This window comes from Excalfactoria chinensis, chromosome 2 (genome assembly GCF_039878825.1).
Source record: "Excalfactoria chinensis isolate bCotChi1 chromosome 2, bCotChi1.hap2, whole genome shotgun sequence".
In the NCBI taxonomy this organism is placed as follows: domain Eukaryota; kingdom Metazoa; phylum Chordata; class Aves; order Galliformes; family Phasianidae; genus Excalfactoria; species Excalfactoria chinensis.
Window position 1 is genome coordinate 88,863,940 of NC_092826.1, and position 27,236 is coordinate 88,891,175.

The following is a 27,236-nucleotide window of genomic DNA, read 5'->3' on the forward strand; positions in this document are numbered from 1 at the left end:
ACTTTGGCCACAACAGTTCCATGCAAGCTACAGGCTTGGGGCAGAATCACTGGAAAAAGCATGCAGACAATGAGGACCTGGTGGCGTTGGTCACTGCTCAGCTGAACGTGAACCATCAGTGTGCCCAGGTGGTCAAGAAGGCCAAAGGCATCCTGGTTTGTACCAGAAAGTGTGTAGCCAGCAGGCGCAGGGAGGTGATTCTGCCCCTGAACTCAGCCCTGTTGAGGCAGCATCTTGAGTGCTGTGTTCAGTTTTGGGCCCCTTGCTACAAGACAGCCACTGAGGCCCTGGAGCGTGTCCAGGGAGGGGCAGCAAAGCTGGTAAGGGGTCCAGAGCACCTAAAGATTGGCTGCCGAGGAATCTAGGATTAGTTTAGTCTGGAGAAGAGAAGGCTCAGGGGAGATGCTGTTGCTCTGCACAGCTGCCTGACAGGAGGTTGTGACGAGGCGAGGTGGGGCTCAGCATCTTTTCCCATGTAACTTGTGATAGGACTAGAAGAATGGCCTCATGTTGCACCTGGGAAGTTTGGGTTGGATATTAGGAAGAACTTCTCCAAAAAAGTGATCAGGCACTGGGAATGAGCTACCTTGGGAGATGGAAGACTCACCATCCCTAGGGGTTTTCAAGAAACCAAGAAACGTGTTAATGTGCTGCTAAGGAATGTCGTTTAATGGGCAGCATTGGTGGTAGGTGGATGATTGGATTAGATTTAGATTCGCTTAGTGGTCTTTTCCAACCTCAAATGATTCTATGATTTTGTGATTTTATTTTATTTTATTTTTTTCCCTGTAACCTAACAAAATTAAGATTATGTTTCTTACATTGAATTTGTTTGTTAAGCAACATCAAACAAATAATTAGTCATGTAAAGAAGTTATTTACAAGTCCAGTACTGTTTTATTTTATTGGTATTCAGATACATTAGTTCTGAAAGACAGTGCTCTGGTGCATTGCTGGTTAACATCCTCTGTATTCTCAGTGAATTATGAGGGATTTTAAAATCTTCATTAAAGCTCTCTGGAATATCTGTGGAACACTACTTCATCGGTTATCCCTTACAGCCAGGACTTATATGTTTGGGCTCTTTATTTAATTTACTCTTTTCTTACCAGTTCTAGCTAGAGAGCAGTGCAGCTAAATGCCTCATTTGGGTTTTGCCATTTGAACAGTGCAGTCCAATGTACTGGAGAGTCCCTCTGTGTTCACATAATTAGTAGAAGAGGCACTGGTTTGGAAGAAGAGCAACTTGTGTGACAGCTTATGTAGTTTGTCAAAATATCTGTGTGTACAGCAATAAATCTCTGTAGCTAATTCTCTCAATTCATTATGCCTAGGTACTGCAAGGGTCTCACTACAGGGGATGATTCTACGATTTGCAGCAATTCTTAAGCATAGCCGGGTGAGTTAAGGTTGAACCTCTGTCCTTAACTCGGAATTTTCTTGCTTTTATGGGTTTTAAGTTATTCCATATTAAACAGTAATAATTGCACAATCAATACTGCAGAAGTGACTACAGATGTTTTTATTATTTTTTAGTTTGTACCCTCTGTTTTAGAAGACCCAACTTAACATATGCCTGGGAGCTGGACTTTTTTATTCCCGTTCATTATTAAAAAAAAAACAAAACAACAGACATTCCTTCTGTAAAAATCTGAGCTCCATGAAAGAAAATTAGTGTGGGTCTATAGCGTCAGTAGTCATTTTGAACTCTTCTTCTGTCTAGAAGATGGCCACAACTTAAATAGAATAAAGTCTTAATAAAAACCAAAACCACTAAGTATTTAGTTCCTTGTATTATTCCTAAGAATAGTGAGAAGTTGATAAAATTTGATGAGATTGCAGATTCAGGTTAGGATGCAATTATGTAGCTGTGAGGTGTGTTCATGAAGACCAGCTTCATTACTGAGGATAGGTTCAGAAGCATGTGCGTGTGTGTTTGTACACCAAAGTCACTATTTTCCTAAATAATGGTATTTAATCTTGTTTTAAAGTCAGCTAGCACAGCTTCTCCTATTTCTTTTATCACTTTTTTTTTTTCCCTAAAGAGTACAGTCAGACTTGTAACTGCAACTGCGTGTAAATATTTCAGTGAATCATAGAATCTACTTGTACTATATGAAAGTATTGAAACCGTGTTAGAGGTAAAACTTAAAACCTACAAATGCAAGAGCTCCGGCTGAAGTGGTCCCATAACTTGCCTGTCGTGCTAAAGCATTGCAGCACATTGCCGACTCTTGTGAGACTTCTTTGCAGTCCCTAGGCATGATGAGCTGAGGAGAGCATTTAGCTTTAAAGATTCACCTGTAGAGGTATAAATGTAAGTTCCAAGAATGTGCATTTATCACCGCTGCATTTTTCAGCCTAATCTGTTTGAATGTCACAAATATCAGATTTGTTGCTATGTTGAAAGAAAGCGAGATGGATTTTTCTTTAAATAAATCCCACTGCATTTCTTACAAATATTTGATTTGCTGTACAGACCCTTAACTCCATATGGTATCTCTTATCTTAAACTTGTCTCTTTGTTAAACTGCTGTTGCACAGATTAAAATAGCTGAATTATATAGAACATGTAAAAGAACCAAATGTCTCAACTGTTAATATTATACTCTCTTCTTTCAAAAGGATTTTTGGATCCTGAAAAGAAGCTTTTTTCCCATCGGATATTATCAAGGGATGAATGTATTGATCCATTTTCTAAAACTGGGAATCTTAGGTATGTATGTGAGTCTTATGCCGTAAACAAAACAGGACAAAGAGACAATACTGTAAATTTACTAAAATTTACTTTCTCTGTAGTTAATGTGTTCTTAATCCTTCCTTATGTGCCTCTTTAAATATCAACACTGCCTCAGTAAAACTGAGATGTTATATATTGCACCATTTCATGCTTGTTTTCTGTGGTAATGGAAAGGCAAAGATGTAAACAAGTGACGTTATTTTTCACTTATACTTTTTATTCTTGCAATAGCTTTATCTCCGTTTTTTTGTGATACTGTGTAATGGCTCTTAATTAAAGATAGTACCATATCTCTATATTCTTAGATCAGTTCTGTACGCTTAGTATTCAGGCTTTTTTCTTGGTGTTTCATATGCATGTGTCTCAATTACTGCACTGACTCCTCCCGGTTGCTGTAAATACTAATACTGCTTTCTTTGTTTTGGCTTGAATAAATCTACTTAAAAAATAAAATAAAATTAAGTGTATTTATGTCATTTTCTTATTTAGATAAAGGCAGTTTGTTTTGGTTTCTGTTTTTTTTAATCAGTGTAAAATGTGAAAACTAGACAGAAATTTCATGATGTTTTGTTCATGATGAAACTTGGTAGTTCTTGCTTTTGGCCTATGGGATAAAGATTTCAGAACAGGCCTTCCCTTTTTAATTAACTTTAGTTTAAATATTGTATTTTTAATTTTGTAATTTTAATATACCTGTCTTTTTTTTTTTTTTTTTTTATCCATATCTTTCAGACATACCTATAATAAACAGAAAGTTCAGCAATAATATCAATTTCTAAACTGAATTCATTTTAACTGTTTCAACTCTTTTGTTTCTTAGAGATCTCTTCCCATGTGGGGATTCCATGGTTTGTATCATTGATGACAGGGAGGATGTCTGGAAGTTTGCACCCAATTTGATAACAGTGAAGAAATATGTATACTTTCAGGGGATAGGTGATATCAATGCACCTCCTGGAACAAGAGAAATTCAAATGAAGAAGAAAAGTAATTATTCATAATTCTTATGGTTTTTTTTTGTTGTTTTTTTTTTTTTAATGTGATTGTGTTGATTTCAGTACTATCACTGTAGCACTCAGGTGAGTGATGTTAGGCTGTTGTAGTTAACACAGTGCTCTTGAAGCACGTATGGAAGTAGCTCTGTGAAAGGGGACTGTTTTTTAGTAGCTTCCCTTTTGGTGAGACATTGAAACATAAGCAGAGCTTTAGTGGTAGCGTTCTGGTTGATACAGCTGAAGACCTGTTGTATTATTCTTATGTGGGAGGGGGGAAGTATTTGAAAGGCAGTATATAAGAAATTGTGTTCTTTTCCCTAGTTCAGCAAAGGGATTTTTTGTTTTGTTTTTGTGTGTGTGTGTTATTATTTAATGATAAATCTTTTCCCCCTTTACTGAACTTGCAATATCCAACCTGAAAACAATTATGTTATTCAAGCTGAGTCAGGATGTGGGGTCTTTCTTTGATTGGTATCAATGGGTACAGGGCAGCAGGGGTGTGCACACAAAAGTGGGACAGATTAGGATCATTTCATTCTATTCATTTGTTCCTGTTCATTCCTGGTCAGTATCTGAGTGCAACTGTTTGAATGTCTACAGTTTCTTTATCTCCCTTTGTCTACAGATAACCTAATGAAAACATATCCTAAAACTTTTTCTGTTTTCAGTTCATTACACTTGCATTCCAACAACATCTCAAGTGACTCTTGATCAGTGTGTTTGTCTAGCTAAAACATGTATCTCTCTTCAACTCTAAAAATGCAGATATTTTGGTTAGGAAAATTAGGAAATACATAAAAGTGATGGAAAATTACAGAGAGAATTCTTGTAGTTGAGGTTCTTGATTGGGGGCCTTGTAAAGTGAGTTCTGCTCTGTATAGTTTTTTGGGGTTTTTTTGCAGTAGCTTAATTTCTTCTGAGATATAGTATAAAAGTAATGCTACAACATAAGTCCTTTTAGTGCTTGCAAGCTTGATAAATTACTTTTTAACTGTATTAATCATAAGTCATAATAATCTTACAGAGCATCTTTAGAAAGGTGAAATTTGTTAATTCTTGTGGCAGTTGATTCCTGAAATATATTAGCAGCCTTGAAAAGTTCAGTTATCCTTAATGAGCTTAATGAAATCTAACTGTGTGTATCAGTTATTTGCTTAAGGAAGTAGGAAGCACTCAAAATCTGAGAAAACGTGTATGTTTTTTTTTTTTCTTTGTGTGTCTTAGTAAACCACTCTGCTAAGCCAGAGGCACAAGATTCAGCAGTGACGTTAGCAAAGGATGCTGATGAAGTGAAGAATATTGCCTGTACAGAAGAACAAAACAATGGTCTCAAGAAATCTACAAAGGACACATGCACTGCAAATGGAAACACTTCTGTAAGCAGTGAAACACCTGCATGTGATTTGAGCTCTCATAGTAAAGTTAATACTCAGGACTCTTTAAATGACAGTACTGACAACAAAACAGACAGTGAGGTCACTAACAATTTGTCAGATACTAAGGAATCTCAGATTTCTTCTGAACAAGTCGATAGGACGGTGTTAGAGAAACAGCAAACTCAAGAGAAGACAAGTGATTTGGACTTTGAACTGTCTAGCGACAGTGAGAGTGAAGGTGGATTGGATACCAGAAAGTCATCTACTTCTGTATCAGATAGTGAGAATGAGGAAAAGAGAAGCTGGAAGAAATCCAAACAACCCCTGCAGGATGAAAATCTACAGCAAGGGAGTTGCACTGATGTGAGTGAGAAAAAAGATGGACAGGTGAATCATTCTGTGGGGACACAGTCTCTACCAAGTGAAAATATTCTTGACAAAACTGATATTGATGTGCAAGAAGAAAGTGAACAGGAAAGTGTTTGTGATTTAGGAAATGGGTGTGCAGACAAGAAAGAAGCTGAAACAGAATCTCAGAATAGCGAACAGTCTGGTATTACGATGGGTGAGTCCTTAGACCAGAGTATGGAAGAAGAGGAGGAGGAGGATGATACAGATGACGACGACCATTTAATGCATCTTGAAGAGATCCTTGTGCGGGTTCACACTGATTATTACACCAAGTATGATAAATACTTGAAAAAGGAGATAGAGGAAATTCCAGACATCAGAAAAATAGTACCGGAACTGAAAAGCAAAGTTTTGGCGGACGTAACCATAATCTTTAGTGGACTCTACCCAACGAACTTCCCCATTGAAAAAACACGGGAACACTATCATGCTACAGCGCTTGGAGCTAAAATTGTTAAGAATCTAGTACTGAGTGCTGATGATCCCGACAAAGCAACACATCTCATTGCAGCAAGGACAGGTAGGTAAAAGAGGGAAAAAAAAAAAAAAATCAAGATTTTTATCAGTGATAACTCATTCATTTCTGTGGGCTGTTTTTGTATTAGCTACAGACTTTAATGCAACAGGAATTAGGATTTAAATTAAAAAATTGGTCTTAAATTATGAATTTAGTTAGACATTCTTTGATGTCTTCTCTTGCTGCTTTTTGATCGTGTGATTTGTTGAAAGGGAGACACTCTAAATTACATCTTATGTAGCATTTCATGTCTTCTTGGTTAAGAGCTGATGATACCAGGTTTTTGATTGCTGTGTATGTTGAGTAAGAGCTTTATAAACTTTTCTGTTACAAATATTAGTGATCCTGCTCCAGTGCTGTAGTGATTATTTCCTTCTCTGTTTCTCAGGTTTAATTTGAAATAGCTATGTTTCATTTAGTGTGGAATAGAAGTCACCTTATGAGGCTGGAATTTGATGATATCCTGTCACTGTTCTCTGTTCGTAGTCTGTATGTCTTTGTCATTAACATATATGAGCGCTTAGCATATTTCCTCATTGTTAGGTATTTTACAAAGCTATCTACTTTTACATCGCTTTAATAGATAAGAACATGCCATAGGTGAGCTTTAGTGGAGGAACTAAGAGGCCATGACTTGCTTCCAGTATAAATTTGTGTGTCCTTTCACCTGAGGAGGATTCTGTACTTGCTCACCTTAGAAGTTGCATGGGATCTAAGTATCTCGTGATCAAAAATATGGAATCTAAAAGTAAGACTGCATGGATGATCATCAGTATACTGTGATATGTTAATAAGCTATTTTTAATATGTTAGCCTAAATAACAAAGTGTCTTTGCAAGGTTAGTGCAGAACTTCATTTTAGTTATCTCAATGTGGAGCTCTACTGACAAAATGTTCAGATAGGTTTTTTGTTTGTTTGTTTTTTTCTTATTGAGGAAGGCAAAACTTCATTTAGCAAAACTGTAGGAAAAAGAGACTGCAATGTTGGTTTAGCAAAGCAATAACAGGATGAGAACTACCAGAGTACAGAAGTAACAAATCTGTAGTAATTGTCCTGATGTAAGTAGTAAAAACAACTTGAAATTTCAGAGAGTAGAATTAGTTTCACAGGGTTAAAACACAGAGAAGTAGTTGAAAACTTTTTTTGTCTTTGAAGCATCCAACAGGTTGGGGGTGTAGAGCAGTATTATCTATATATGTATGTTTATATATAGACATCTTATGATACGTTCTTTTGGGTTGAGTGGGTTTGAGCAAATTCTTAGCTGCCTGCAAATTCTTAGTGATTGTCCACTGATGTAGAACTTAGTATAAACTATTTAGATTTTGATTATATTATTTTATAGCATTTGAAACAAAACCATTATTATTCCTCACTGGACTATTATTCCTCATATTTATTCACTTTATGCCAAGACCTGGACTATCTTACAGGATATTCTTCTATTGTTGGTGTTGCTCTTGATATTTAAAACTGGAAAATACACTGAAGTAATGCGAGTGAATTAAAGCTAGAAATAGCAGGAATACTTATATTCATAAATTGTTGGGCTGAAAAGCATTTATTGTCAGTATTTAGAAGCTGACCTGCATCTTTACTAAGAAAAAATAATTGCATCAATTCAAAGCAGTCTTTTCTGCCTGACAGGCAAGTCTATTGTTATCTCTCATCAGCACTCTGCAATTATTTCTGTAACAATGGTAGTGAGATAGGGATATTTAGTGAGACAGAACTATATTCTTTTTCTTGCGAAGTTTTCATGAATTGCGTGTGGCTTTGGTTTTATGTGGGAGAGGTTCATTGTGTTTTTTCAGCTGAAGACCCCTCATGCATTTGTTTAAATAGGAGTATTTTTGCTGTATCCTAGTTTAATGAGGGAATCTCTGAAATTTAATCAGATTTTAAGGATATGAATTGTGTCCTCTCACAGTTGGAGTTGTGATAATTCAGCTGTCAACATAATTTTCATACTGATTCTTGTGTGATTGGAAGGCAAATTAGGCAAATCTTTATTTGTGGCAGGTAAGCCATGCAAATAGAAACATGAAACTCTGCTTTCTATCTAATTGCTCGTGAAATGGTAAAGGGGAGCATGTTCCTTCTTTAGTGTTATTTGCACACCTATTTCTGCTGTGCTGAAAGTAGACTTGTATGCTTTCCACCAGCACCACTCCTTGTCTGGTTGTGAATGGTGATGTTGAAGCATAGCTGTCAGTATGTTTCTGCATGAAACCACTAAGAATGGCAGACTTAGGACTCAGACCAAGCAAGTTAACCTGCGTGATGACTGTTTAGTTGAGCATGTAAAATGACATGTTCAGCACTTGTGGAGTTAAGTAGTGCTAACTTTAGAGTGGTGAAGAGAGGAAGAATTTATCAAAGAAGATACAAAAGGGAAATCATTGTGAAACAGAGCACCCTCCAAGACTCGGAGGGTTGAGGGAAGGTTTCCCCACCTGTGAATATATCATAGTTACTCGTTCTATATGCAGAGTTAATGGTTGCTATATGAGGTTGTACTTACAGTGTCCCTGCAGCCTATTGCAGTAAATAGTTTAAATTTCCTTCAGTATGTATGTGCTAGTCTGTTTCTCTGCAGTCAGGCAGTTGATTTCATTGCAGTGCAGATACTCCGAATTCTAAAAATAAATAAATCCTTGTTCTTAACACAAACAAAAAACCAGAATCTTAATTTTCTCTATATAGGAAGGAAAATACTATCTGCCTGGATTACTGGCCATCTAATCAGCTTTCCTAAATCTGAGTGACTGAAAAAAGGCTACCGTGTAGTTCATCCCACGCTATTTATATACCATATGAATCTCGTTTCATTTTTGTGAAACATCTGTTCTTTGCTCTAAGCAACAGTGAACAGCACTGCAGAATTAGGTATAGCCATGTGCACACACTTGGCTAACCATTTGCTATAATGTTTCATAAATCTTGTTATCAAGGCTGCTCTGAAAGTAATGCCTCCTGTTTATTATGTTGGCCTACATTAGAGGCAGAAGTTAGTGGAGTGGCAGTAGAGGTTGAATCTTCCTGACAGTATTCCATTGCTGGTTGCTGCTGTGTGACAGATGGCAGCAGAGGGGCACTGTGGGCATTTGACATGAAAGTGTGTATGAAGCAAAGGTGTGTCCCTGAATTCCTCCATGCAAGGAAAAATAGCACCCATTGGCATTCATCATCACTTGTTGAACGTTTATGGGGATCAAACAGTGGATGTGAGCACAGCAAGGCAGTTGTTGGAGCTTGTCAGTAGAGGAAACAGCAACAGTGGGTCACCTGCACTGGTGCAAATTTTTATGAACACTGCATGTGGGCTGTTGTTCATCACTGGCAAAACCAGCTACAGTGCTGACTGTGTTGAAAAAACAGTATTTTGTATGTGAGAATTTGCTCTATCAAATAGTGTTATTCCACTCTTTGTGTCTGTTGTAGTTTCCATGGAAGAAGATAGGAGGCGTTACTTTCAGAGTGACTGATGTCACTTCCTGAACAAGTGGAAGATACCGTAGTTGATTTTTAAGCTAAGTTTTCAGTGTTGAAGAAGGTAAAAGCTATTCAGGTCATTTGAAAATTATTATGCAGAAATGGAAATATTTCAGTCAAGGCCCTCAACTTTTCTTTTTTAAATTACATTTCATATTCTGTCTTTTCCTATATTTTAAAAGCTATTTGGGAATCAGTTCATTGTTCTTGGTGGCTTGCGAAGGTTGTTTAAAATGTCATTTGCCATATGATTGGTATCTCCTTTTGACTGTATTAATCCTCATCGGTGTTTTTAATGCTTATGGCTGTGAGACTAACCTGGAGATGCTGAGAGAAAAGAGAAAGCTGCCCTCAGGGTACGCTGACTTCCTAATGTTATAAATCCAAGGGTCTTCTGAGAGTGAATCCTTTGAGTACCTTGGCTAACCCTGGAGCAGTCTCGAGCCTGCATGCTTGATTACTTCAGGATGAAATTGAATTGGAAAATGTAACTGAATGAACAGTCAAAGGTATTTGGTCTCTGGGACCAGGCAGAGCTAAGCCAAAACAAAATTCCGTGAAAGCTAATGAGGTACAGGTCAGTCCTCCAGCATCTGTTCTGCTCTGCTGGGCTGTGCTATTTGGTAATGAGAACGTGGCCAAATATGCCATATATCATTTCTTAGTCTTCATAAACATACAGCTTAAGGCTCATTTATCTTCTGCACTTAAGTGCATTCGTGCTTTGGATAAGCCAAAGTAAAGTACTATAATAAAACTATTTTTTGAAGAATGTCTGTAGGAGTTTATTGCAGCACTGTGGGTGTTGATTGCTTTATTAGTAATACATTTATTAGGAGGTGGTTGGTGGAGTTTTTGCATTTTGTTTAATTGTTGCTTCATTATTGTGGTTTTTTTATTTGTTTTGCAAGTTCAGTAGTAGAATTGGTCAGTTTGTTCCTCAGGTTTTAAAATCTTTTCCCAGTATTAAGTGCTTCCAGCTGTACTCGTAATGGGTAGATGTGATAAATTTAAACCCTAGCAGCTTTGTGTGAAAAGTCACATATTCCTTCTTAACATTCTTTGGAACAATTTTAGATTGGAATTTGAAGTAAAGAAAGATGAATAAAGGAGAATAATGCAAAAGATTGTCCAGGAAAAAAAATTCTCTGGTAATTTTATTTATTTATTTTTTAGCCATCTGGGTGATTCAGATATTCTAGCTGCATCAGAATTACTATTATTGGATTAAAATCCTTTTTCTGGACCAATTGTTTCTGCTTGATAAGGATGCTTCCAAAACAGAAAGTTATACTGGTGAGAGAGGGAAGACAAGGCAAGGATGTTAAATAGTGCAGTACTATTTCTTCTATCCAGTTAAATTTAGTGTTCCATCAAGTCTTGCTCAAAGAGACTCGTATGTATGAAATCTTGATTTCTCAAGATGTCATCTAAAAATAGAAGGCTGCCTGTAAGATGACAGTTGTGTTACTTCATGCTGTTTCCAGCATGCTGCAATAGGCAGCTGCACTTCAGAAATGGGGAGGAAGCAGAAAAAAAACCTGCAAATTGCGGTGCTGAGAAAAAGGTAAGACTTCTGGCTGTAGGAAGTTGGGTTTGGTTACGCAGTGCTATTCTTGACACCAAGTGTATCTAAATGCAACACTGGAACACTGGCTTACATTTCATTACAGTCCTGTTGGCTAGAAGAGAAACTTATGTAGAACCTCAACATATGTCCAGTATGAAATGATCAGATACGCACAAATGTGAATGTGTATGGAAGGGGCAAAAAGATGAAAGAGCTGGCAATGCAGAAAGTTCAGTTTTAGCAATATCTTGAGGAAGCTGTCTTCTCACATGCATCTTCACCTCATTGAATCTGTTAAGGGTTTAGTGGTTATGTGGTTATTATATAGTTCAGAAAGAGCATCAGTATCCTGAACTGGAGAAACAGATGCGCAGCAGAAGTAGGAAAGCTTTTATTCAGATGTTCCAAGCATGATCTATGTTCACCACAACTCTGGTTAACTATTCTGTATACTTGTTAAAGAAATCACACTCATGTTGCTGTTCTGCAAGGGCTGCTATGAAGATAATGCCTCCTATTTATTATGTTTGCCCACAGTGTCCATAAGGGAACTGTTAGGTCATGGCCTGAACCAGTGATTGAGTACCTTTTGAAGGGGTGTTGCTGGCCCTGGGAGCACAGGTAGAAGCAAATTCACCTGTGCAACTGGAAGGGATGGACCTTGGGCCTACCTCTTCTTAACTTTTCTTAAGGGCTGTCAGCCACAAGGGAAGCATCTCTATTCAGAGATTGCCTTTTTCAGCATGTTAGGCCAGCCTCGATTCTTGGAAAGGGGTAAGCAATTCCATCTTTATTACTTTACCTTTATTGGGTGATCAGAAACTGATTTAAAGCAGCTGTATCTGCTACCACTTATCCTTACAACATCAGATAAGTGGATAATGGTGGTATGGCAGTAGGGGTTGAATCTTTTCACCGTTGTATTTTGTGGTCGTTTGACAGATGGCAGCAGAGGGGCAGTCTGACAAAGTGGCGTCTGAGGTGGAAGTGCATATAAAGCAGAGGTGTGCAATTTAATTCCTCCACGCAGAAAAAATTCATGGTTGTTTGCTGAATGTTTCTGGAGACCAAACAGTGGATGTGAGCACCGTGAGGCAGTGGGTGGTGCATTTCAGCTGTGCTCACAGTGACATGAAAGACAACTTACAGTTCTGGACAGCCATGTGGATTTTTATGAGCATGGTATGCAGGTTCTTGTTCATGGCTGATGGAAATACATAGCTATTGGTGGTGACTGTTGAATAGTAGTATTTTGTAGCTGACAGTTTGCTCACTCAAGTAGTGTTATTCCGCTTTTTTTTATCTGTTGTAGTTTCCATGGAAATAAATAAGCAGCGTTACTTTTGGAGTGACCTATGTACAGTGTGTTCCATCAGCTCCAGAGCTGTTACATGAAGAACAGTGTGGCTAGTCACGTGTAGTATTTGATTCAGTGCTGAATACCAGGCACAAACACCTAAACTTCCAACAAGTGTCTTGGTTTTATTGTTTTTTCTTGAAATTTTTATGTTTGTGAACCTGATTTCAGTACCATTTCTGTAATAGCTCTTGTCTCACCTCTTTGTTCATCTTCTAGAGGTCTCTCTGAAATTCTAACAAATTCTCAACTATAATACACTGTTGTGTAAAGGTGCTGCAGTTGAGGGTGAGGCACACAGATAGCAGGTCAGAATCATGGTGGTTCTTGGTTGTTTTTTTTTCTGTATAGCATATATATTTAACTAATCCTTAGCAAGTTTTAGAACTTCATCTCCAAATATTAAGTCCTTCAGTAGACCTCTTATAAATACTGAAACAAATGTTGCTTTTTATTCATTTATTTGTTTATCTATCTTCACCCAAGTCAAATATAATAAAGGAATGCATTCTTGATGTATTTGGACAGACAGACTATACTTCAGGGTTAATTTCATGTTTTATTTTATTGGCTTCTTTTTACTCACTGGTTCTGAAGCTTCTTGGCAAAGATCTGTTGCAACGTGACAGAGTTTCTTTTATGGTGGCTTCTCTAGGGGATGGAGTTTGTGATCAGTTGTTGCTTACATGCTGCACTGCAGGTGGTTTCATATGGGCTTTTTGCTAGCCACGTGTAACTTCATGTTTGTTGTTCCCCTCTGGCACTAAATAACCTACTTGTCTGCTTTGACCATGCTTCTGTAAAATAGATGGAGTGGGTGGATGGCTGTTAAATGGCAGCGTGCTGTACCATACAAAAGTAGTGTGTAGGGGACATTGCATAATGAAATTAGTATGGTAAGTTATTCCTAGTCTTTAGCAGTGTTGAACAGCCATTACTGCTTAGATTCTGACAAATATAAGTGAAGAAGGTGAAATGCAAAGCTTTACATTGTTTATTTAGTTAACATGGGAATGTAGAGACTTTCCATACAGATTTATTTCAGAATACTTAGTTCCCCATGCAGATTGAGTTGGACTGTATCACATGTTATGCAGAGGCTCACTTGTATTAACTAGAATTGTTTTCTTTGAGTTTTTGTTTTTTATTTACTTATTTAAGGATTGGTGGCCAAAATTGTTTTTCATAAGCCAGTTTGTACTTAAAACTATCTTGCGTATATGCCTAGGAATACTGTTATGTTACATTTGACTTCATTCTTCATTATAGGCACAGAAAAAGTACGACAAGCTCAGGACTGCAAAGACCTCCATGTTGTAAACCCTGACTGGCTGTGGAGCTGCCTGGAGCGCTGGGACAAGGTTGAGGAACAGCTGTTTCCCTTGAAGGATGACTACATCAAAACACACAGGTAAATACAAGTTTGAGGGAGCAGATTATGAAAATGGATTATTTAGACCAATTTCTGACAAGCTCAGTATTCTGTATAATGCTTACAAGTTTGTGAAAACTGTTAAAACCTATAATTAGTAGTGAGAGGCAGTCCAGCAACTATCAGCATTAGGAGAAACCAGTGGTGCTGTTAGTTTCTTTGGCAGTTTTTGTTAGCTGCTTCAGCTGGAGCAGTTGATCTTGTTAGCTCACTGACATAACACAGGGAGTGCCACAGAGGTTTAGGAGCATTCATGCTCATGAATTAAGAAATAAAATCTACTGTATGCTCCTTCCATAACATGAGAACTTGGTGAAGTGTTGCATTTTTTTCCTGACACTTGGTAATGAAGAGTAAGAGACAGACAAGGCAAGGATGGGTAAAAAAGTCAAGGGGAATATGTGAAGACAGCAAAAACTGGAAGAAAGATAATAGTGGGAGAACAAAAAGATTGTAGCTAATAAGATATGTTGAAGGAGAAGGGGATTAAAAATTATGCATACACTTGAATGCCACCAAATTGTCAACAGTCAAAAACTATACTAATGCAGAGGAGGCCAAAGGGGAAGACCTATTGGGGGAAGTGCAGAACTACAATAACTTGCAACAATGTATTGTAGAGCTAGCTTCAGCTTCTTGGCTTGGTCTGTTTGGATAAACCTGTTTTAATAGCAGCTTGCAAGCCTATCAAAGGACCTTCCATTTTAGTGTGATTGAATTACTTGAGCAAGTTAGAGATTTCCTTTATGAGGGCAAAATATGCCTGTGTAATCACCTCATACACACCAAGGACAGCAAAAGCAGTAACACTGAGAGTAGGGTGACTTATCAGATGGGAGATTAGCTGCAAATTTGTGGCTTGACTAGAACATTTTGTTTTTAAAAAGTACTGCTAGCTTATTTGATCAAATTTAGAGATGTATTTCTACTAGAAAACTTGGTGTCTGCCAATAATCTGGACAGCGACTTGCATAGTTGTTGTTGTTTTTTTTATGTCTAAGCAGGTGAATGTAGGGCTTTGTATTTATTTTAGTCAGCAGCATCATGGGCTGCACCAAAAAAGGAGTCGGCAGCAGGGAAGAGATGATTGTCCCCATCTGCTTTGTCCTTATACTCCCTATTTAGAGTACTGTGTCCAAGCCTGGGGAGCTGAGTAGAGGAAAAAGGTATTGCTGCTAGAATGGGTCCAAAGGAGGTCGACAAAGATATCAAAGGGCTGGAATGCCTTTTGTATGAAGAAAGATTGAGGAAGCTGGGCTTGTTTAGGTTGGAAGAGAAGGCTCTTGGGGGGGGGGGGGGGACCTCACTGTGACCTTCCAGTACTTGAAGTACTGGGAGCTTACAAACAGGAGGGGAACTGACTTTTTATGCAGTTTTATACTGAAAGGACATGGGGAAATGGCTCAAAACTAAGAGACAGTAGATTTAGTAGATGTTAGGTAACTTTTTTCTTTTTTTCTTTTTTTCTTTTTTTTCTTTTTTTTTCTTTTGTTTTGTTTTGTTTTACTCAGAAAGCAATGAGGTACAGGAACAGGTTGCTCAGAGAAGTTGTGGGTGCCCCATTCCAGGAGGCACTGCAGGCAAGGTTGAATTGGATTCTGGGAAGCCTGATCTAGTGGTTGGCAACCCTGCTTATGGCAGGGAGGGGTGAGAGCTGGATGATCTTTAAGGTCACCTACCTAAGCCAGTCCATGGTTTTCTGATTTTATTTTTCTGTTTCATGGAAACATTATGATAATTTTTCCCACTTTGTTTCAAATAAAATAATCTTAACTTCATATGTTTTCTCCTAAAACTTCAGTGAGTTACACATTTATCTTAATGAAAGTACTTTATTAACCATACTTCTACATTTTCTTAAGAAATAGTGTAATTGTTTTTTGGGTTTTTTTCTAGCATTAGTTCCATTCCCTAGTGCTCTGCGTGCTATTTTATCTGATGTTGTTTATTCTTAACGAGTCAATTTGCTTCCTTTTCTTGTGGCATTTAATCTTACTCAGACAGTTCGCTGGAATTTATTCCTGCAGACTAATTGTGTATTTCTGTTAATACTTATAAAATGTTGTAAAATACAGCAGAATGACCAGCTATGGTTTAGTATTTTAACAAATGAATCTGGAGAATTAGCAAATTAATGCTATATGTTTTTTTTTTTTCTCAGAGCCACGCTGAAGTGCAAATGCTAAGATAGGATACAGTAGCATGCTTTTTTCTTTGTTATTTATGTGCAGATTGTTATTCTGGTAGTGTAGCTGTTTTCACGTGGAAGCAATTTCAGTAACTTTAAGACAACAATTTGGATGTATTTTATAGTTTTAGTAACATAAGTATGAAATGGCTTGTCCTTGCTTTTTTGTTTTTAAATTCAGTGAGACATCTAATGGGGGAGGAGGGCAGAAAGAAAGCAATGTTTCCTCAGAAATCTTCCAAGGCATTGGTTGTTGTTTTTTGGGGTTGTTTTTTTCCCCTTATGCAGGAAAAAAGGAATGCCCATTTCTTGCATTCTGCTTAGGTAGTCCAATTTAAATTTAAATCTTTTTTTTTTTTTTCCTTCCAACAGAGAAAATAGCCCTGCCACATTTCCTGATACACACAGCACGTTTCAGACAGCTCTGTTTCACCCAACACCCATCCATCCGAAGTCTCAACCTGGTCCTGAAGTTCGGCTTTATGATCCTAACACTGGAAAGCTAATCAGGAAAGGCCCTCAAGCATCTGTCCAGCCTATGTACATCCAGTCTCCAACTCCTCCCATCACCTTACCTGTCCATGGTGAACACTCATCCTTCAGGTACATAAAGCATAGCTATGAGTCGCTTCAACTATATGTTCAGATGTTGTAGGAAATGTAACTGATTATCTTTGCTTTTGATCACATGGTTATCTTTGCTTCAGTTTTCTTAAAAAGGATGGACTGTTTAAACAACTAGCCGAAGGAAATAAAAGAAAGAATAGTCAGTTGAAATGAAATTGGGATCCTGGAACTGTAGATGCTTTTTGTGCTTCATTTAGGCATGTAGAAACTATAAGAAATAAATGCAGTGTGTAGCTTGTGTGCTCTGTTTTTATGGGGGAAGCTGGGAGGAGGTTGGTTTGTGTTTTTCTTTTCTCTGACAAATATATCTCATAGGATTTGTCTTCTGTTGGTAAAACATTTTTTTTTTCCTTGTCTAGTAATTCTTTCAGATGTCATAGGCCTCTGTTCTGAAGAATGTAAGTGGTAGAAGAGGACTGTACTGTAGTTAATGGAGTATTATTTAGTGTAGCCATATGACCTAAGTACTAGTTAGTAATCCTAGCAGCACTAAATTGAGACATTGGAAGCAGGAGGAGGCCTGTTTTTTGAAGTGTAAGGCTAGCACCTAGACTTTGTCAAAATGAGTGGGTTTGGTTAAGGAACAGAAGCAACACTTTGTTCTTATGGATACATAAAATATTTGAAATGTATTCCTAAGAACCTGTGTAAGACATCTTGTTTTCTGAAATGCTAAGAGTTTAGCAGGTCTTCCTGACAACAGTGGTAAAGAATTATCTGGCTGTAGGCTGAGCACTTGTATTTACAAAAAGCGATGAAAATTCCTTTTTTACAATGTGATTGGCATAAAACAATTGCTATAAAGCAATTTAGTTTATCAATCAACTACAAAAATACAGTAATAAATGCAAAGCTCTCTACCCCATGCCCTTTGAGATATATCATTTCTAAAAATTTTGTACAGTAGTGTAGCTTATTATGTTTTTTCTTTCAATGCCTGTTGCTAAATTGTTTTGGCCTTTTAGGTTGGTGGGTATTTTTCATGTTTTTATAGACATGCTTTTATGTTGTTTCTGGGAACATATGGGTTTTTTTCAGTCTGTTGTTGTGGAGAAGCATCATGTTTTCAGCTCTTTTCCAACTGTCCTTGAAGTCTATATTTTATTTCATGATGGTATGTTATATGGAGCAATATAAAGAATCATAGAATCACTAACAACCTCCTATAGATCATCCAGTCTGACCATCCAGCTATCACCAATGTTTTCCACTAAACCATGTTCCTCAGTACAACATCTAAACATTTCTTGCATGTCACCAAGATTGGTGACTCCACCACCTCCCAGGGCAGTCTGTTCTAGTGCCTGAATACTCTTTTGGAGAAGTTTTTCTGAATGTCCATCTTGAATCTCTCCTTGTGCAACTTGAGGACATTCTGACCAGTCCTATGGCTAGTTATGTAAGAAAAGAGGCTGAGTCCCACCTCACTGCAGCCTCCCTTCAGGTAGTTGTAGAGAGCAGTATTATCTCCCTGAGCCTCCTCTTCTCCAGACTAATCAATCCCAGTTCCCTCAGTCACTCTTCATCATACTTGTTCTCCAGACCCCTTACCTGCTTTGCTGCCTTTCTCTGGACTTGCTCCAGGGCCTCAATGTCTTTCTTGTAGCAAGGGGCCCAAAACTGAGCACAGTACTCAATGTGCGGCCTCAACAGAGCTGAGTACAAAGGGATGATCATTTCCATGCTCTTGCGGACTACACTGTCTCTGGTACAAGCCAGGGTGACATTGACCTTCTTGGCCACATGGGCATGCTGCTGGATCATGTTCGGCTGAGCATCAACCAATGCCCTCAGGTCCGTTTTCTCTACACAGTCTTCCAACCACACTGTCACAAGCCTGTAGCACTGCATGGTGTTGTTGTGGCTGAAGTGCAGGACAAAAGGCAGTTGGTCTTGTTGAACTTCATCCCATTGGGCTCAGCCCAGCTATGCAGCCTGTCCTGATCCCTCTGTAAGGGCCTTCCTGCCCCCAGGCAGATCAGCACTTCCTGTCAACTTTGTGTCATCTGCCAAGGACACCAAGTATGTATACATACTGCGTATGTATCCAGAAAAAACTTCTGGCTTCTGTTTGCCAGTTCTTGTGGAAAGGAGGTTGTCTAGAATTATTGTCAGTAAGGCTGTATGTGTTTATAGTTGTCATGATGCTTCTAAGATGTCTTATGCTGATGTTGATAATACCTTTATAATGCAAAGATTTTGATGCTCATCCTATGTTTGTCAACAACTTAAAGAAAAGTCATGTCCACACGTGTAACTTTTTTCTTTAACACAGAGGTTTTTCATTTAATCCTCTTATGGGAAAAGAGAGAAACAGAATCAAATTCTGAGATATTTTGAGTTTGAAAGGACCTTAAATATCAACTGTTATCATATTTGGGGTTCTGAGAAACTGAACTACTTTGAGGATGCAGTGAGATAGCATCTCCTTCCCACTCCCTTGTTTTATTTCATTGCAGCAGTTTTGACTACTAGTGCACAGGGCTGAGATGGTTTAATTTAAGAAAGTGAATTGTGGAATCACAGAAAGATTTGGGTTGGAAGGAACCTTTAAGATCATCTAGTTCCAGCCCCTGCTATATGCAGGGATGCCTCTGTCTAGATCAGGTTGCTCAGTGTCCCATCCAGCCTGGTCTTGAACACCTCCAGTGAGGGGGCATCCACAACCTTGCTGGGCAACGTGTTCCAATATCTCACCACCCACAGTGTAAAGAATTTCCTCCTAATATCTAGTCTAAATCTACATTTTTCCAGTTTAAAGCCGTTTCCCCTTGTCCTGTCACTACATGCACTCATAAAAAGTCCCTCCTCAGCTTTCCTGTAGGCCCCCTTCAGGTACTGGGAAGCTGCTGGAAGGTTCCCCCTGGAGCCATCTCTTGTCAGTGCCCTAACTCTTTCAGCCTTTCCCTGTTGGAAAGGTGTTCCAGCCCTCTGATCATCTTCAAGGCCTTCTTATGCTGACGAATAATCAGTATTTTCACTGTCATTTCCTGATAATTTGGTTCCAGTGATAAAATTTTTCAGTTGCCAACACTGATGCCTGAATTGGGGCATTTCTGTATTTGTCAGACAACTCATCTATAGTTATAAGGAATACCTTGATAAAGGCTAAGGCGATCAGTCACCGAATACCATTTTAAGTAATTTTAATGGATAGAACATATTGTGTAGACAGAACTCTAAAGCTGTAAACAAGTAACAAAAAGCTAAGTATGAACAGTTATGCTGTTTTAACTGAGCAATAGCTAAAGCACAGTTACTGCTATCTATTAATGATAGCTTAATTTGCTTATGGAGCCTTTTTTTCTTTTTTTTCTTTTTAAGAAAAAAGAAGTTAGTGTAATACTTAAGAGAGGTGATGCTAGAGCAGTTACTTTTGCATAGAGGGCAATGCGTTTTGTATCCTTGCAGACTTTACCTACTATTTTTTTCAACAGATTCTGAATTTCACACGGCAGTCAATAACAGAGTTCTGATGGAATGAAAACATTGAAAAAATGTGTAGCAGTCATATATTATAGCAGCAATATTTGGTCTTTTACACTAAGAATAGGCTTTTGGAAATAATTAGTTGCAAGACTGCTTACTAAGAAGTGCTCTGATTTATCTGAATAAAATTTCCCGTTTCAGTTCTTGTTTTATTTTTTTTTTATTTTGGATTCAACATTCTTATTAACTTAAATTCTGCAAAGAAAATAATTTAAGATAGGATATGACTAATTGAAATATTTACAAACTTTATAGTGAAATCAACACCAGTGAACTACATGGGATTCTTTTACCTAGGTGTAGAATTGGACGCTGCTCAGTTACTTGTGAGATGTAAATACCTGCTTTTTGTCATGACTGTTGCAGTCGAAGTAGGACAGCAAGGAATTTGTGACTGTACTGGAAATTAGTGGAATGCTTCTTGATTGTTCCTGACAGCTGGGAATTGATCTCTTTTTTCCTACTGGAGAACAGCAAGGATGCCATTTAGAAAAAAAAAAAAAAAAACTTGTGTAAGAGCTTTAGCAACACATATGTATCTCAACAATTTCATAGTAGGAAGAGTATTCTGCCAGAAGTATGGAAAGTACTGAAGTCGTGACAACTTGTGAGGTGTGTCATTTAGTGTTAACCATGAGAAGAAATGCAATTGTAAGTTAGAAAATTTCATGTCTAATGTATGTGTTCAGTATTACAGCTTTTCTTACCTAATGTTATTGGTCTTGACAGTGAAAACACGAAGTACCACACTGAGTGATGAATGAGATTTCAGTTTGTTTTTTTCTAACCTTTTCAATGATGCTTAGCCCCAGTGCTCTATCAATGGGAATATTAAGATGCTTATTATTTCCACAAGTGTCTACAAGCCTACTTGTAGACTTCTGATGCACATGTGTGTAGCTTTACCTGTAAGACTAACACGTACCAACTAACCTATACAGGGGTAAATAACATAGAATCATAGAATGGCCTGGGTTGAAAGGAGCCACAGTGATCAACCCCCCTGCTACGTGCAGGGTTGACAACCACCAACCAGGCTGCCCAGAGCCACATCCAGCCTGGCCTTGAATGCTTCCAGGGATGGGGCATTCACAACCTCCTCAGGCAGCCCATTTCAGTGCATGCCATCCTCTGTGTGAAAAACTTCCTCCTAATATCTAACCTAAACCTCCCCTGTCTCAGTTTAAAACCATTCCCTCTTGTTCTGTCACTATCCACCTTCATAAACAGCTGTTCCCCCTGCTGTTTTTATGCTCCTTTCAAGTACTGGAAGGCTACAATGAGGTCTCCCCAGAGCCTTCTCTTCTGCAAGCTAAACAATTCCAGTTCCCTCAACCTTTCTTCATAGGAGAGGTGCTCCAGCCTTCTGATTCTCTTAGTGGCCCTCCTCTGGACCTGTTCCAAGAGTTCCATGCCCTTGTGCTGGGGGCTCCAGGCCTGGATGCAGTACTGCAGATGGGCCTCACAAGAGCTGAGTAGAGGAGGACAATCACCTCCCTCTCCCTGCTGGCCACCCATTTTTTTTAATGCAGCTCAGAGCACAGTTGGCCTTCCAGGCTGCAAGCACACACTGCTGCCTCATGTCCAGCTTCTTGTCTGCCAGGGACCCCCAAGTTCTCCTCCACAGGGCTGCTCTCAAGGAGACCTTCCTCCAGTTTGTATCAGTACCTGGGATTGCCCTGACCCAACTTGGGCACTTGGCCTTATTGAACCTCTTTAGGTTTTCATGGGCCCACATCTCCAGCCTGTCTGTATCCCTCTGGATGGCTTTCATTTTTTCCACATTATTGACTGCACCACTCAGCTCAGTGTTGTCTGCAAACTTGCTGAGGGTGCACTCAATGCCATCATCTATGTCATTGATGCAGATGTTGAAGAGCACTGGTCCCAAGACCAACCCAGTGCTCCAAAATCTAATCTAGTAAAAAATGTAAATTCCTGCATTTGTATATTCTTAAATTACGATCTGCATAAAAATGAGAAGTATTTAAGTAAATGTCTTTGATAAAATAAAAGTGCTTGTTACAAACCGCAAGGAAGTCTTTGTATTGCTTTTTGAAGTACTTTATGTAGTATTTCTTTCCTAGTAGCTGTTGGAAAATAATGGAAAAATCTGACAAGTATTTAGAAGTTGCTAATACAGTTATTTACAGCTAATCCATGTGTGTATAATATGATAAGCATGATCTCACCTCGTATTCTTGATTATTTTAATCAATGTTGGGATCTTCCAAGACTGACCTGAGACTTGTATTATTGCTGCACGTTACTGCTTTGGAGTAAACAGTTTCATAGATTTTGGAATGCAGAGTCTCTTGAATTAAACTGTCTATACAGATTTCATTCAGTAAAGATGCTAAATAGTACCTGCTTTTACCCACATTTGAGGCAAGGGTGTTGTTCTCCAAAGTGTTGATGGTATATAAACAAGAATACAATGATACGGATACTGCAGGAGGAGTTCTGTCATCGGTATGATTCTGTGTTCTTAAATAGATTCAATTTTTTTAATTTTTTTATTATTATTATTTTTATTTTTAAAAGTCTGCTTGGCTGCCTGCCTGCTAGATATAATCCAAATATATAATTCTTGACGTAGTCAATCTTCCCATGTTAATACAGTTGGGTAATACTCTTGTATCTTTTATTTTTCCATTCACTGCTTTACAAGGAATGTAAATAGCATCACTACCTTTCTCTTGGCTAGACTAACTAATTAAAAACATACAGGAAAAATATTGTCCAAGACCCTTTTGGAAAATACAGTGCTATACTGTATTTTTTCCCTTTTAATGAAAATGGTTTCCCAGGTAGAGGAATTTAATACCAAAGAAAGTGTGTAGTCCTAAATGAAAAGTTTTAGCTGGGGGGGAGAGATAAAACTGTTAAATTGTGTTTAAAAATTCTTAAGAGGGGAAAAAAGGTTTGGTTCATTCATCTACACAGTATCTAAGTCAGTTTTTTTTCCCTCATAGAAAAATCTAATGTATCCAAGAGACAAAATGCAAGGACTGTAGGTTTTGCTGTGGTGCTGAGTAGTGTTGAGTTGGTGTGCATTTTCTGTAGCACACAATGCAATTCATGGCAAAAAAGCAATTGACTTGAGTCACCATGTTGTCCTCCCCCAAGTTTAAAATAGGAATTCCTATTGCCTGTACCTGTACATGGCCACTGGGGGGAAGGAGGCGTACTCTTTAAGAAATACGAGTCCTCAAAAGGTGTTCTATTAACAGCTTCAGACTTCATGAAATACTGATGTAGAAAGAAATCTTCATGTTTATATGGTATACTCATGAGGATATTAAATTCATGATAGAAGAAATGTTTTTCTAGAACTTCATGTGGCTGAATTTACATAATTTTAAGGTATTTGGTTGTGGAGTGTTTTTGTTGTTTTGTTGTTGTTTTTTCCAATTTTTATTATTTTGCAGAGCTGTTGTTCAAGAAACACCTTTAGAGCATGAAAATGCAAGTTTGATCAGGAGCAGCCATGCTGCACTGAAACTTGTCAGCAGGCATTGTGCTATATCCCTTCTGAATTGCCATTGCTGTCATACACAGCTTGATACTGGTGTTTCACCTGGTGGCTACTGCTCAAAACAGCTTGAGATTCCAGATATGCAGCTGCTTTTAAACTTTGTGCTAATTGTTGTCCACGCATGATCTTTTAGCTAGCGTAAAGAATTTATGACACAGGATCTCTTTCTGACTGTGAGATCTTTAAGTATGACCCTGGGGTGTGCTGAGCTGCTATGATGTGTTTCAGGAGGTTAGTGTGATAATAAACTTGATATTTATAGGTAAAAGTTCTGCATAGCAGTTATAGCTTCTGCAAGTCTTAATTAGCTAGGTAGTAATGGAGGGGAAAAGTTACCTCAAAAAGATGGATGTCTGCTGCTGTTCTAATTATTGTCAAGCGTTTTATTACCATTATATAGCAATTCCCAGGAAGTTACTGTTTTATCCATTCTGATTAATTTTTTGTCACTCCTTTTTTCTGTCTGTTTGCATGGTTAAGTACAATAACTAAGGTGATAATGCTATTCAGTTTGAAAGTACTGATATGTCTAAATACACAGACCCAAACAAAATGTGGTCTGTCTTGCATCTTATACAGGTTTAGCACCTGGGAGGCATTTGAAGATTGAGGCCACAGAAATGAGCTTTCTACCTACAGACCTCTCATCTGAGAGGCTGAGAACTAGAAAAAAGTATAATTTAAAACTAAAGAATACAAATGTAATGTAGGATCAGGGGAAATATAAGAGTAGAACATAAGAGTTGTTTCATAAATGATAAACATGTCAAACGAAGGACAAACTTTGAGTACCAACCTTGAAGTATTTTTGAGGGCCACACATCTTCAGCTAATAAAGCTCTTAATTTCATGAAAGGTTTGATGTTTACAAGAACAGTGGGAAGATGAGAGTAAATATCATGTCAAAATAAGACCTTAAGCTATAGGACGGAAAATAAAAGCAGTGTTATTGAAGGGCTCGATCTTTCTTTCTGTTGAGTTGATGAACATCAAAGCCTTTTAAATGAAGTCATACATATTTGTTCAGTCATAACCTGTATATAGGATTTTATTTCTGGACTAGTTATAAATTGAGTAAGTCTTTCTTATGTGAGACCCCTGAAATTTTTCAGAGTTGTTCAACCACACCAGCAGCAGATCTTTGAAGAAGACCTACCAGTGACTGAAAATGAAGAGCAGCCTGGTCCATCAAAGCGAAAACGCCAGCCAAGTATGTCTGAGACAATGCCTCTGTACACCCTATGTAAAGAGGATTTAGAGAGTATGGATAAAGAGGTGAGCTTAACTAATTATGATAGGTTTCTAACATGATGATTATTAGTTATGCATAACTCCTTAGTTTCTGTTAAATTATGCATGTATGTGAACTAATTTTGTATGCCTCTACAGTAACCTGAAATAAAAGCTATAGCAGACTGAGAAGTACAATTTAGCTTAAAATGGGAATTATGTTCTGCTAGGCAAAATCCAGTTTAGGGATCAAGTTTTCATGCATGTATGTAGGCCATGAAAGCAGATCTTTGTTTTAGTACAGCTTTGTCACAAGAAATGTCGTATTTGCTGTGTGTTAGGCTTTCTTAGGTGTCATTTTAAAATACATCTTCAAATAACTTGGACCGAATTAAGGCTGGACAGGAAAAAACAGGTCTGGGGCTGTAAAGAGCACAGGCTGTAGAGAATATCAAAGTACCAAGGGAGAGAATGCGGCCTCATTCATCTGTAGATGTGTAATTTCAACCCTGTTAAAAAGTTTTTGGAGATGATGGGAGCCTTCTGTTAAAGAAAAAACTGTACTTCTTTCAAACCAAAATACTTTGTTTGCAATTCATTGAAAACATCTACTAGCTGCTTATTTTACAGTTATCTTTGTGTGTACTTACTTCAAATGAACCACCTTCTTGTGTGATACTAAATGATATAGAACAGGGGGAAAAAGGGTATTATTGCATGTTACGCTTTCATGAATTTGTTACACTGTGCATAGCTTTACAGTAAATCCAATCTTGAGTGTTGCATTCTTAGCCCAGATCAGTCGTAAGGTGTGGAGACAAGGGTGTGTAACTTACCAACTTCTGGCAGCAAGTTGTTTATGAGATTCTAGCCATATTCGACCTTGAGTGCTACTTTCAGAAAATAAAAGCATGAGAAGGAAACTGCACGATTTGTGGAGGGGGAAAAAAAAAATTGTGTACGGCATATCATAATTTTGAGATGTGCTGTTCTTAGATTCTGGAGCAACTTCAAGCTGAAGTTCAAGCTCATGTCCAATGACTTTCTACCACCGTGATCTGCTCTGAATTTCACATCAGTGCAAGCTTTCAACTCTATCTAGTGACTCTCAAAGATGATAACTTCTCATTTCTCATGGATTTTGTACCAAAGTCTGTTGCCCATTAGACCTAAGGCTTTTACGAGAAATGGTATACTGTTCAGTCATGGTACACAGTCTCTAAACCTTATTTTGTTTTCTTTCATGTTTTCAGCAGTATTTATAGCATTTTGTTGTTTCTGGGTTGTCTTTTGGACACTGTGGTGTTGCTTTTGGAAGGCACTTGTGAACTGCAGTTGAATGCAATATATAATTTGATCCAAAAGGAAGCGTGCGTGTTTCTCATAATTAGTTCAAAAGTATTTATTTTGTTTTTAAAGACATACTCAGGGATCTTGGTAGAATATTCTGGCACTCTTTTAGGATTGATTATGTTTCTGTTGCTACAGAAAGGAATTGCTAAATAAAACTAGTGTTTTTTCTAAGTATTCTGCACATATAAACATCTTACATTATGATGATTTATTTCTTTGAATTATGCTTTTACTTGAACAGCGTATTTGGAAGACTAGACTGGATGAACTTCAGAAAAAAATGAGGCCTCATTTCTATTGTTTTCATAGCTGATTTAGCTTTGGTTCAGAAATGTGATTTGAGATTACAGATGCTGCCAAAAGATTTAACTTCCGCCAGTTTATGTTCTCACTCTGTTTTTAATGAAACATTTATATTTTTCGCATCCTCTGGTAGCTGAATCAGAAGAAACTTTTCATTTGGTTTTGGTGGGAGTGTACATCTTGGGTTTGTTTGGGGAGGATGTGTTCCTGGTCTGTTGGCTCCCCCGGTGTGGTATGATCAAGAATCGAAGATCAACATTGACATGGAAAGAGGGCACAGGCTATGAGGAGGTTAAACTGGACATGGTAGTGTCAGCAGATTATCTGCTGGAAGCTAACTAGAGAGGTCAAGGAGGACTAACGTAGCCTTGAGACCATTTCCTTCATCCTGCTAAAGATAATGTAATCACGAAGAAGAAATGTAATTTAAGTAATAAAATGGATTTTCATGGTGTCATAGAATCACAGAATTGCTCAGGTTGGAAAAGACCTTAAAGATAATTGAGTCCAACCACAACCTAATCATACTACCTTAACTCTTAACAACCCACCGCTAAATCGTGTCCCTGAGCACCACATCCAAATGGTTTTTAAACACATTCAGGGATGGTGAC

General features: G+C 38.0%; 1 protein-coding gene across 3 annotated transcripts in view; it reads left to right on the forward strand.

Moving 5' to 3' along the window:
• The window catches only part of CTDP1 (CTD phosphatase subunit 1), a 98,738-nt gene that overhangs the window by 22,209 nt on the left and 49,293 nt on the right, over window positions 1–27,236 (forward strand). For all 3 annotated transcript variants that reach the window (XM_072328307.1, XM_072328306.1, XM_072328308.1), the window contains exons 6-11: window positions 2,626–2,716; window positions 3,561–3,727; window positions 4,960–6,042; window positions 13,732–13,873; window positions 16,455–16,685; window positions 24,849–25,011. In XM_072328307.1, the coding sequence (XP_072184408.1) occupies window positions 2,626–2,716; window positions 3,561–3,727; window positions 4,960–6,042; window positions 13,732–13,873; window positions 16,455–16,685; window positions 24,849–25,011 (1,877 nt within the window). The remainder of the gene's footprint in view (window positions 1–2,625; window positions 2,717–3,560; window positions 3,728–4,959; window positions 6,043–13,731; window positions 13,874–16,454; window positions 16,686–24,848; window positions 25,012–27,236) is intronic.